This window comes from Arabidopsis thaliana (genome assembly GCF_000001735.4).
Source record: "Arabidopsis thaliana chromosome 1 sequence".
Lineage (NCBI taxonomy): Eukaryota > Viridiplantae > Streptophyta > Magnoliopsida > Brassicales > Brassicaceae > Arabidopsis > Arabidopsis thaliana.
In genome coordinates this window covers 8,844,489-8,856,714 of record NC_003070.9, presented here as the reverse complement: position 1 = coordinate 8,856,714, position 12,226 = coordinate 8,844,489, and the positions used below count along the sequence as shown (strand labels likewise).

At 35.0% G+C, this 12,226-nt stretch overlaps 3 protein-coding genes and 3 long non-coding RNA genes across 9 annotated transcripts; 3 read left to right on the top strand and 3 right to left on the bottom strand.

The window, feature by feature from the left end:
• The first annotated feature begins 840 nt into the window (after positions 1-840).
• AT1G25260 (Ribosomal protein L10 family protein) lies at positions 841-3,181 on the top strand. The gene is made up of 8 exons (NM_102335.4): positions 841-976; positions 1,229-1,394; positions 1,473-1,563; positions 1,657-1,715; positions 1,851-1,911; positions 2,069-2,159; positions 2,260-2,336; positions 2,418-3,181. The coding sequence occupies exons 1-8, from the start codon at positions 949-951 to the stop codon at positions 2,550-2,552; spliced, it is 708 nt and encodes a 235-aa protein (NP_564226.1). The 5' UTR covers positions 841-948; the 3' UTR covers positions 2,553-3,181.
• Positions 3,182-3,543: 362 nt separating this feature from the next.
• AT1G05947 lies at positions 3,544-4,067 on the top strand. The gene is made up of 2 exons (NR_138991.1): positions 3,544-3,761; positions 3,847-4,067. It is a non-coding gene; the product is annotated as an other RNA (long non-coding RNA).
• Positions 3,644-3,996, bottom strand: AT1G05953. Its single transcript, NR_138992.1, has one exon. It is a non-coding gene; the product is annotated as an other RNA (long non-coding RNA).
• An 857-nt stretch (positions 4,068-4,924) lies between the features above and the next one.
• On the bottom strand, positions 4,925-7,681 carry IDD16 (indeterminate(ID)-domain 16; the record flags this gene model as incomplete). Of its 3 annotated transcripts, none has more annotated exons than NM_001332672.1 (3): positions 4,925-5,819; positions 6,465-6,870; positions 7,116-7,681. In NM_001332672.1, the coding sequence occupies 3 exons, from the start codon at positions 7,240-7,242 to the stop codon at positions 5,195-5,197; spliced, it is 1,158 nt and encodes a 385-aa protein (NP_001321791.1). In that variant the 3' UTR covers positions 4,925-5,194. The 3 variants fall into 3 exon arrangements, with proteins under 3 accessions (NP_001321791.1, NP_001321790.1, NP_173896.1); NM_102334.1 differs by having other exon boundaries at positions 5,103-5,819; positions 6,465-6,877; positions 7,116-7,166; NM_001332671.1 differs by having other exon boundaries at positions 6,465-7,681.
• Positions 7,209-7,709, top strand: AT1G05943. The gene has a single exon (NR_138990.1). It is a non-coding gene; the product is annotated as an other RNA (long non-coding RNA).
• A 2,279-nt stretch (positions 7,710-9,988) lies between these two features.
• Positions 9,989-11,573, bottom strand: AT1G25240 (ENTH/VHS/GAT family protein; the record flags this gene model as incomplete). Of its 2 annotated transcripts, none has more annotated exons than NM_001332670.1 (1): positions 9,989-11,573. In NM_001332670.1, the coding sequence occupies one exon, from the start codon at positions 11,485-11,487 to the stop codon at positions 10,354-10,356; it is 1,134 nt and encodes a 377-aa protein (NP_001323408.1). In that variant the 3' UTR covers positions 9,989-10,353. The 2 variants fall into 2 exon arrangements, with proteins under 2 accessions (NP_001323408.1, NP_173895.1); NM_102333.2 differs by having other exon boundaries at positions 10,222-11,484.
• Between the last annotated feature and the right edge of the window lie 653 nt (positions 11,574-12,226).

Genomic DNA, 12,226 nt, shown 5'->3' with positions numbered 1-12,226 from the left:
CTAGAGAACGTTATGATACCCCAATTGAATGTCATATATTTTCCATCATTTTCTTTTATGCCATAGATCGAGCCACTATCAATACCACTAGCTATAACAATCTCGAGCGATTTTTGTGTGTTTTTTTAATTCCCCCGACGGAACTAATTCCACTCATCTCTTGATCTTTTCGCCATATAGCACGACATATATATAGCCCACATACAATCAATATTGCTCCTAGTAAAAATAAAAATAAATATATTGCTTCAAGTACACTTCAATTTGAAAACAATAATATAGTGTATGCTTATAAATATTATCAAATCTTAATAAATAAATTGTCTTTTACCTTCCCAAATAAACTTCTCGTCCAAGAACAAAACACAAGCCACGGCGACTACTACGAGCATGAGAAGGGTTGAGGACTTCTACAAATGAGTGGACCCATCCCCTTAGTCTCGAACAAATTGCCAGTAGTGAGATCACTACTCACTACTAATGGTTGTTCCTATTGTTCCCTATACGTTTACATTGTTTAATTTCCGAGCATTCATATAAATAATTTATAATTCATTATTAAGAGGTTTAATAATATGATTTTGAAAGTACCACTTTTTAATTAATTTTTATAACATTAAATTTAAAACTTTAATTTCTTAACTTAAAAACTTTTGCACAACAAAACAAAAAAAACTAAAAACACTATAATCCATTTAAATTTAAACTAGTACACCCTCCAATGACAAAAAAAAATCGGCCCAGATTTCTGATAGCTAAAAGGCCTGAAACGGGCCGGATCCGGATCGGGTTGAATTAGGGGTCCAGATTAAAAAGTGCGAATTAAAGCAAACAAGGGAACAAGGGTTTCAGTTTCCCTGAAGAAAATTGAAAGGAGCTTAATAAACAGAAGCCGTTCTCCTTCACTTTCGTTCCTCTCACTTCCATACAACATTTGAAACCTCAGCTATGCCTAAATCAAAGCGAGATAGACCAGGTTAGAACTCTTCTTCCTTCACTCTTTCTGCTCTCTATTGTCTGAACCATTGTATCTCTGTCACTGGTTTTGGAAGCTGTAACTTTTGTAGCCGCCGTCAAGGGTTTTAGGGTTTTGTTAGGTTTTTAGAGGAACCCTTTTGAAAAAAACTTTAACTTGTTGGAGTTAGTAATGTTTTTTCATAGCTTCTATGGTTGAATCGATTGATGAATGGTTTATCTAAGGGTTTTGTTTTCTGATTTTTTGCTGCAGTGACTTTGTCTAAGACGAAGAAGAAAGGAAGAGAGCATAAGGAGTGTATTGTGAATGGAATTAGGGAGGCTGTTGAAAAATATTCCTCTGTCTATGTTTTCTCTTTTGAAAACATGAGAAATATCAAATTCAAGGAGTTTAGGCAGCAGTTTAGGCACAATGGAAAGTTAGTTTCTTTGTCCTTCTTCTGGTTGATGTTAGAATTACTTGAATGTTATGACTGACTCGGTTCTTATTTGTCTAGGTTCTTCCTAGGTTCGAACAAAGTGATGCAGGTTGCTCTTGGTCGTTCTGCAGAAGATGAACTCCGTTCTGGTATCTACAAAGTCTCCAAGGTTTGTGTATTCTGCTTCTTACAATGGTTCTTTTATGTTAAATGGTCATTTTTTGTCAGTTAGATTTACATATGTTGTGGAATGTTGTTTCAGCTGCTTCGTGGTGATACTGGACTTCTTGTTACTGATATGCCAAAGGAAGAAGTCGAAAGGTATCTATCTATGTATCTCTTGACGTCCTCTTTTTTCCTCTTTTGCTTTGGTGAAACAACAGTGACGGGTTTGAATTGTATACATGTCTAGTTGTTGTAACTGTTCACAATACTTCTTCTGGTTGTGTATTGCAGCTTATTTAACGCTTATGAGGATTCCGACTTTTCAAGGACCGGAAGCATTGCAGTAGAAACGGTTTGTGAACAGAACTTGTGCCATCTCTATATACTGTTGTTTCTAGATAAATAAATAAGCTTGACTATGATCAGGCTCTGCTTCTCTTTGTTATTTAAAAAACTTTGTTTCGTTACTTTTATCTTAATTACTATATTGGTACCACCTAAATGATTAGGTTGAACTGAAGGAAGGTCCTCTAGAACAGTTCACACATGAGATGGAACCACTTCTTCGGAAGCTTGAAATGCCTGTACGACTAAACAAAGGTCTGTCGTCTCACCATCTTAATATTCCTCTTTCTCATACTCACTTTTGCTATCTATATTAATCCAAAAACTTATTTCTTCTTCTTATTTTAATATGTAGGTACTGTGGAGTTGGTCGCTGACTTTGTAGTTTGTGAAGAAGGAAAACAACTTTCGCCAAAATCAGCCCACATTTTGGTAATAAGACTTCTGTATACCAAAACCCTTTCCTTTTAATTTGTATGCTTTATTTCTTATACTTGTTTGTTTACTTTGCAGCGTCTATTGCGAATGAAGATGGCTACTTTCAAGCTGAACTTGCTCTGCAGATGGAGCCCTAGTGACTTTGAGCTTTACAGAGAAGATCTGTCAGAGCTTTACCGAGAAGATCTCTCAGACGTTGAAACCTCTTAGGAAGCCAAGATTTTGACTCCACCCTTTAAATTTTTCTTAATATCATCACTATCACATGGATTTTATATTGTGGCACATGGTTTGCATTCAAATGTTTTAAGTCAAAGTTTTGCTTGCTTTACATGTTTTGTAGAATATCAACTTATCTTCAAGAACCCCCTATCCTAATATTGGCAAATCAATCTTGAAAACCTTGTTTTTCTTATTCAGCCACATTATGGAATTTCTTACTCAATTTGCTTACTTTTTACAGATTTATAGATGGTGTTGGGACCGAATTAATTGGCATGCGTATGATAATTTAAAGCAAGTTTTTCTTCTTGTCTTTAAAATTATTGTGGTCCATGGGCTTGAGAGCAGTCCAACAACGTTCACACGTCGTCCATCTCTTTTGATAATTTCTTGTTTTTTGTTTTTTTGTTTGTTTTTTAGCAATCCGAAACTATTGCGTTTGACTAGGTGAGCTTAGAGTTGTGATGTTAGGGATAGAAGCAGTTTTCTACGAAAGGGGTTGAAGATACTATGAGGCGAATGCGGTTGAACAAAATAGAACCCACCGGAGATTTTGGTAAAAGATTAAACGGAAAGGCGATACTTCCAACTCCGACGTAACAAATGTTTAGTTGTAGATTTTCAACATTTTATGAATTTTGATAACATATTTTTTAATTAAATTTTGGTTAACATATTTTTGTTATAAAAAAAAAATATATACATAAACTACGGGTTCTCTCATTTTAAACAAGTATAAGTATACTATTATGTCTTAATATATTTCCTTAACATTACATATATATATATATATATATATATATAAAATCGAAAATACGATATTCTCTCATTTAAATATACTCAATCAAATATCAACTTTCTGTTTCTTGTTTTCTATCCGCAGATAATGCGGGATAAATTGTTTCCTAATTCATGTATGGGACTTTTATTGGATTTACGGAGTTTGCCTATACAAATTTAGGTAAGTTAGATTGGAAAAACAAGTTCCATATACTTTATCCTTAATTTTTTTGCTTATTTCTTCTTTCCTAATGAACAAAAAGATTTTGTTAAAAAAAAAAATGTAAATCAAGGAGATCACGTATTGAGGTGAGATGAGAAAGAGAGAGTGTGTGGCTTTAAAGAAGGAATAGGATGGAGTAAGAAAAGTGAAAAAGGAGAGAAGGAAGGAAATCATGGAAGTGAGTGAAGAGTCAGGTGAGAGAGACTGAAGCCTGACTCCTAACCACCATTTCAATCTTTTTGGCACTGAAATTCATGTCGTTCCTTTTCCTGTAAAGGAAACGACAACCACTTCTGCTCTTAAATCACCATTTACTCTTCTCTCTCTCTCCTATGCGTTTCCATCATTACATTTGTGTAATATATGTATCCACAGTCCACACACTCTCTTTGACACTGATTTTGGCTTTTTCATGATGGGTGGGCATCTTTGAATTTCTTACTCCCATTTTATAGCACATGGTTTCTCATACTTGTAAATATGCCAAGATTGTACTGCTTCTTATTCTTTTATATATAGTAATAATGTTAACCAAAAAAGAGTGTTTGTTACGTTAAACTCAAAACCTTTAATTAACCATTTCAAGCTCACAAGGGATGATATAGTCCCTTTCACAATGTGTTTAATTAAGATATGTATATAGCTTTCAAATGCAAACAATTTTCTTACCATATGGTCAATTAAACAACAACCTAATGTGTTATATATCCGTCACTAGTGTATGAAACTTTGACAAAAACTATCTCCAATTTTTTATTTTTTTTTGTAATTGGAGGCAATAAACTAGGAGCCTAAGACACCACTTTTTTTTTTTGGTTTTCTAATACATATGCCTTTTTTAGTGTAAAAGGTTAAAATATTTTTTCATATGGCATCTTGCAAGATTCCGTCTTTATGTGAGAGAGATGATTTCTTGTTTGGTCGGATTGAGACTAAGCTACAACTACGAGAATGTAACGATGGGAAAGAGAAAGAAGCGACTCGTGATCATATTTTATTAGGTGTACATCAATCATTTCCACCTGAGATTCGTATGCAGAAAATTTGACCTCTCTATCATTTTTTTCTCTCGAATTTAATGCAATTACTACTGCTTCCCCTCCTCAATCAATGCTCCATTCATTATTTTTGTTTTGTATAGAATTCTCCACTAGTTCTAAGAGAACAAAACATTTTCTAAAACCTTATCATTATGCTTCTTTCATCAAAATAGTTACAACTTACACCAACCAATCAACCAAACCCCACACCATTTAACTACCATATGTAATTTACCGCTCCTCTTTCTTTTCTTCTTTTCTGGAAAAAATCCTAATTAAAATATATTAAGCTACCCAAAACCAGTTCAAAACTAAATTAAATGCTAAATCAAGGAACATTTAAAATGAAATATCCTCAATTATCACAACAACAACAAAAAAAAAACTAAGCAGAAGAATGATAATCGAAATTCAAATGATTCTCAAAATTTACAGTCATTATATGAAATATGCAGTGGCAAAAGAAAACAATGCATATAGTAAAAAATGATCACTCATACAGATCCACAAAAAATACCGTCATTTCGTTTAAAATCATTATTTGCTTTCTTTTGTTCATATGGATATATATATGAAGATGCATTGGATCACTCGCATTCTCCTTCAGTTGTCGCCGAGGAAACGTAACTCATAACAAGAGACGACGTACTCTCATCAGCCGTAACAGGCAGCTGAAATAGTTGCTTGCAAGAGTGGCAAGTGATCTCCATCATTGTTGCATTAATCCTCTTGATTGCTTCTTCTCTAACAACGTGAGCCTTCTCCAACTCGGTTTTTGCTTCTTCCCTTATTCTCTTAGCTTTCTCAAAATCCTTTTCTGCCATCTCTATCTGCCTTTTCGCTTCTTGTCTCGTTTCCTCTGCCTTCCTTGCCTCCTCGTTCGCTCTCTCCTTTGTTAAACTCGTCTCTCTCTTTTCGTTGTGCCTCGCTTGTGCTGATGTTCTTGCCATTCCTATGGATAGTTGAAGTTCGAGGCTTTCGAAAGGAGCTGATGAAGCATTGAAAGGGTAAGCAAAAGCTGGTGAATGTTGATTGGACGGTCGTGGAGGTCTTAACAAAGGAAGTCCATGCAATAAAGGGCCGAAGCTTGCTGTCGAAGTGGTTCTTGATGGAGCGTCAAGGCCCATCGTGTGCTGCTGTAGATGACGGTGGTTGGTGGGTTGAGGTTGCCGGATGGTGCAAGTATCTTGATGCTCTATGAAACTCTCAACCCTGAAAAAAGAACAAGAGAAGAATTAAGAATGAGCTAGTAGTGGATAACCAAAAGAATTGAAAACAAAACACAATAGTGTTTGATGGTGTACGTACGTAATCAAATGAAAAAGCAATAATAGAAAATTGAGTTATGGACTTAGATATCTTTGGAAAGGTATTATGTGATTATAAGACTTTTTAGTTTGTGTATTAACAAAATAGAACAAAGTGTTGGTAATGGAAATCCATAATGGGTATCAACGTGACTTCATATGTAAATTAAAATAATCTGGCAACAGTCAAGCTGAGCTTCTATTGGTAGGCTGTGTCAAAATCTATATATGCACATTAAAAAAAAACAAATCTATATGCCTTATAGATAAAATATACCTGTAATGTAACAACATTACACACCATCCTATAAAACATTCTTTGGTTTAGTTTAAGGATTCCATATTTCCAATTATAATCTTACCTAGAAAGTTAAATTGTATAAATAAAATTTCAAAGAAAATTAAAAGATTTGGAGAACCCAAGAGAAACTAATCCTCAGTATAGAGCCGATAGAATAGCTAGGGTTTTCCACAAAACATCGACTAAGTTAACAAAACTTTTTTTTATAGATATACACACAGTTAGAGATGATGATATATGAGAAAGAACCTGGAGAAAACGCGGCCACAGTCGCAGGAGTGACCGCGTGAACCGCAGGTCTTGAGATGGGCTTTGTAGTCAGATTGAACTGCATAGCCTTTGGAGCATCTCTCGCAAACCCATTGCTTGTGGACACTGTGTTTACGGCGGAAGTGCTTTTTGATTCCGACCAGATCTCCAAGAGCGTGGCACGGGTCATGGTGGAGACATGTTGGCTCAGGACACACGTAGACTCTCTTCCTCACTTCCTCATCCTTCTTGTCTCTCTTCAGAAGCTTCCATGGCACTTTATGTCGTCTTCTATGCATCTGTAGATTCTGATCTCTCTGAAACCCTTGGTTGCAGATCTCACACACGTACCGATCTGATTCTAGTAACGTTCTTGGTGACAAAGATACCACCTCTGCATCTGGATCTGTTAGCTCCGATACAGAAGATAAAAAATGATTTTCTAAATTATATGGTAAAAAACAATCTCAAAAATAAAAAATCTTGTGCTAAATTATTGGCAACCCAACATTAGAAATGAAAAAGAAATCTTGACAGAGTAATATCAACAACACTTTTTGGAACTTAATAGAAAACTAATCCAAAAAGATTATAGAAAACCTAGTAGACAATAAGAAAAATTCAAAACGTAAAAGAGGAAATATTAAGAACCTGGTGTCCCTGCGGGTCTCCGTTTTCTCTTATGGGTTGCGTCAGCTCCATTGATGCCAAGAAGAAGATCGTTGGAAGATGAAGATGGAAGGTTCTGAAGGTTGTTGTTTTGTTCGTAATGTATCATTGGATGATCTTTCTTTTTTTTTTTTTTTTGTTTAACGATGGTGGTATTGGAGGAAGTGTACAATTACTGTGTTGTGACTATTGGAAAAGAAAAACAAAATCGAAGAATCTTTTGTTTTTTCATGTGAAAATTAGAGGTTTTTCTTCCTCTTTTCTTCTTTTCTTTGGTGGTGGATAGTACTGCTGTCTCAGCTTTACTAATAGAGGAAGAAAGAGAGATGAGTTAAGAGGGAGAAACAAAGGGTTTTGCTTTCTGAAATCAACTTTTGTTTCAGCTCTCTTTTTCGAGTCCTAAAAGATTTCTTTTATCCCTTTACTCTTCTTTTTTATTTTTCTTGGAAAAAAGTTTCTTCTTTTTGTTAATTGATTCATTGACCTCGCACCTTACATGGAGAAGGCAATTGTATGGTCTCTGATTGTTTAATCTTCTTCTTTACATACACTCGTCAAATTCTTTTCTCTCTCTATGTATGCATACATACATATTATGTGACCTAAAGGAAACGGGGTTGAAAACTTTGAGCCCACATAGATATTTTGGACAAGAAACAAAAGAACATCCCCTTTCACAACAAAACAAATACAAGTCATTATTATTTCATATCACTCAATATTCTTCTCCACAATAGAAAAATCTTTATCGAACAAATATATTATTCTCCACCAATTTCTAGTTAGTTTTTGCAAGGAAAAACCAATAAATTAAGAGATCTTATAAATCTGGATAGTTTGTTTATTGTTTACTAATCATATACACATGCACACATTTTTAGGTCTAAATACATATTATGACACTATGGAGATAACAATATAAATCAGTAAACGACACGAATTTGTTTTGGGAAGTCGGTCAAATCATTTCTTATTATTACGTATGTCGTGTGCACATAATCAACTCACGTCTCTGTGTGAGTGTGGAACGTAAAACGGAATCCATACATACAATGTGTGGTGCCATCATATCAATAGTACAAATTTTTAAACGGAGTGAAGAGCCTTGGACTGATTTGAAGTGTCACGAAAGAGCCAATCTTGTAAAAAGTGTACAGTGACAGGATCCATATGAAACGCGGACCTAACTAAGGTGGAACACGGATCCAAATCGATATTATTGAAATATGTCTCTTTCTCTTTGCTTTAACTCTTGTTTGGCCCCAACTATTTTATTTATTTATTCATTTCTCTCTTTCTTACTCAAGGCATTCCTCTTAGATTGTCTTGTAGTTTGATAGTTGGTACCCCTAAAAGCTTGCTATTGGCTATGAATAGGTTTGCAAAATAAAACACAAGGGATCATTAATTGAATGGATTTTTGTAAGTATTATATGGTTTAATCTTACTAATTGACAACATCGAAATTACTCATGTTATAAGTCTTTTTTTTTTGTTAAAGTTCTTAATTTCTAATAAGATTGTGTAATTGACAACATCAAAACTTCCATTCGATTGTAGTTAGGTGGGTTTGGAGGTTAACTTGAGAGCCTGACCCAGGAGTTTAAGTTGTGGCTCGGCGGACAAGGCCATTCTCCTCTAAATAGCTTTTTTGAATAATATTTAAGAAATGACCAACTATCTAACCAGATAAAGTTTATTCTCCCGTCTACTACATTCAAATGAATTCATGAATTAACTACAGTCTTTTTAAGAGCTTATTGGCTTGCCAGTTGCCAAGAGTATTGATATAATTTTTTTAAAAGAGACTATAAATTTAAGAGAAAAATTGTGATTGGGAAGTATTGTGATATTTTAATGTTTGTACTTTTAATTAGAAACAAATTTCGAAAATAAAATTTTAAATCAAGAATTTGTTCATCAGATTTCATTGTTTCACAAAACAAATTACATTAACATATTAAAGTCTAGCTATCAACCAAAGTCTCAACAAAGTTCGAGAAAAGTACTCCGGATCGAAAAAGTAAATTATTACAATCGTGATTTGTATGAGAAGTACCAATTTTTCCATCAATTACAAAAAAGAGTAGTACACAAAAATAAGAAGTATCATTGTTATATCTAATTTAGTTGATACTTAACGAAGAGGAGTCATGATAACATGGGACTTGGTCCCATCGGCTTTTTGCTTTTCAAGGAGTAACGATGGAGGAGGTGAAAAGTTTTATCGACAACCCATAAAGTAACAAAAAAGTTCACATCTTTTAAATAATATTTATAGAAATATAAAATATTGACATTGTCTCTACGTCGTAATCTACATAAGAAGCTCTACATATCTCATGCCTGCCCACATGGGGGGGAAAGGCTTTAACCATACGCTCTACTTGATGCTATATATTATCCTCAAATCCAAAGCCACTCCATGTTTCAATTTTTGGCTGTTATCGGTAACAGCGGATGAAGCGAATTAATCCGTCTACCGTATAATCTTTTCCTTTTCTACTTCTTGTTTTTCAGTAATTTTGGTTGGGGTCTATTATTATTAGTTAAAAAGTACTACTCATAAAATTTATGATCCATTCTTAAAGTCGTTGCCAGGGCCATACCATTTCTTATGATCGATAGCGATTTGTCATCTAGGTTATTGCTTTCATTACAAATTTACAAACATTACATATCTAAGAAGTCAAATCAAAATGATTAACTTACTATTACCAAATAAAATCCAATAAATTTTCACCATGCAATTTGGTAAAGACGCGCTGCAATTGTATATCTTCTTGTACTCTAAACATAGCTAGGCTGATCTTTTTTCTTACTACTTTAACAACATATGCATTTTATAAAGTATCTTTGTCGTACGCTGTTATAGTGATATAGCAAGTAATTACAATAATTTTGTGGTTAAGCCCGCGGTCAACATAATGGTTGGCCTATCAGTCAGTCTCGTCTCGGCCCGATATATATGTCCATATTTTTCTAGGGCACAAATATCAGAGGTATATATATAGATATCAACATCCCTAAGACATAAATCAGGAATATCTCAGATTCTCAAATGCCTAAATAAATACCAAAAATATGTGCACTAAAAAATTCTTACCAACCTTGAGGTATATCTAACGTTTATTATCATAGGCATATATATATTCAACAAAAGAGAAGAAAAAACACAAAAGAGAACCCGAAAAAAATAATGAATCTGATCAAGTTGCAATTAGAAGGTAATCAAATCTGGTAACGTGTGAGTGAAGTAAACTGGCTCGTCGATAACTATTAGAGGCAGCGGACTCGGATCCATGTTAAACTTTCTATGCTGATCAGTTTCTTTAATATCCTTACATGTGAAACAAAAGTCGTCTTCGAAAATTTCCCATTTATCGGTTATGATTGTCTGCAACTCCGGTCTCTCCACTAATATGATACTCTTCTCTTCCTCTACTTCATCTTCCTTTTTTTTCACCTCTTCTTCTTCTACTCCATTGATGACTTTCTCGATTGCTTTAATGTCTTCTTCCGGGATTGTCACGAATTTAGGAATGTCGTGCGCGTTTGAGACCCCAAATTCTTTGCAGAATTCAAAGTAGAGTGCGAGATCTTCTCCTTGAGATGTAGCCTTCTTTACAATCTTAAGAGCAATCACAGCTTCTGCTTTTCCAGCAGCTGGATGGATTTTGATGAGAAGCTTGGCGATAGCGCTACATATTCTTCCATAAATGTCGAAGATCTCGATCACCACGCAGTCCATGGCTTCAAGGATAAGCGTCTTCTTCATGTTGTCAGCCATTGGACGGATCTGGAGAAGCATATGGAGAAGAGACTGAAGTTTCTCGATTCTTTCGAGCTCTTGGTTAACCGAATCTAGCTGAGGTTTTTTGTGGCGACGACGGATTTGATCGGATAAAAAGAAAGAGTACTGGTCAAGAAACGAGAAATAGGCGCGGATAAAAGCGTTGAAACCCCAAGTTTTGCTGGGACGGGAATGACCATCCGAGAAATCCGAGAGATCGAAAGGGAGGCGACGAATTTCTTGAAGGGACGTGACTTTGCAGCAAAGCACACCGTGGACAAGCATTAAGGCTTTCAAGGCTACAATCCAGCTTCTTGTGCGGTTAACCCTAGATGAAAGAGCATGAACAAGCGGCTTGAGATTGGCGGGAGAGGACCGGATCCATTTGTAGACACGGTGAGCATTGTGGTAATCGACAGATGAGTCATCGTGAGAGGTTGCGTGGATGATGGCAGAATCAAGGTCAGGGTTGCGGAAGGAGGTTTTCCGGGAGAAGCCGATGGTAAACAAGGTTTTCCGGTCTTTGAGAGCACCGGAAGCCCGTTTCCACAGCTTCATCATCAGCCTCCTCCTCCTCCTCCTCCTTCTTCGCTTTTTCTTCTCTTTTCTTCCTCTAAAACCAAAGCTTACATTGTTTTCTCTATTTTAAGTTTTAATTATTTTGCCACCCTTGCTTTTGACCGTTGTAACCGGTTTTTCGTTTAGTTTTAATTTTAAACAAGTATAGAAATTAAAAGCTGGCACGTGTGATCAAAACACGTTTACTTAGTTTTGGGCACGTCGGCCTGACCACCACACGGTTTCATGCATCATCTTATCATAATTTATCTAGCTTATGAAACTAATTAAGAACCGAAGCTAGGTAGTCTACAAGCCTTGGAACCTTTACTGATAAGTGATAAATATAAACTGTTAAGACTAAACTTTTTTTTTTTTTTTTTTGGTACAAGAAAGAAGAAGGTGAAATGTTAAGACTAAACTTGCTAATGTACAAGTTCTTTTACGCTGAAACTTGTTCTCACTAGACTCGCAAAACTTAAGCTAGTTTAGCTACACCAAGTATTGGGCTTCAAAAGAGATTCAAAAAGTAAGACAATAAAAATATTAGGTTTTAGCTAAAAGCTCGAAGGTTTTTAAAAAAAATTACCATTTACTGGTTAAAAAAAAAAACTAATTATGCTACATGATACAATTGGGTTTTTTTAAGTTGTTTAATTGTTTTTTTAGAAACTTGAAAAAAACAGCAAACAAAATAAAGAACAGCAAATGAAATAAAAAAATAAAAAACGAAGGGAATAAT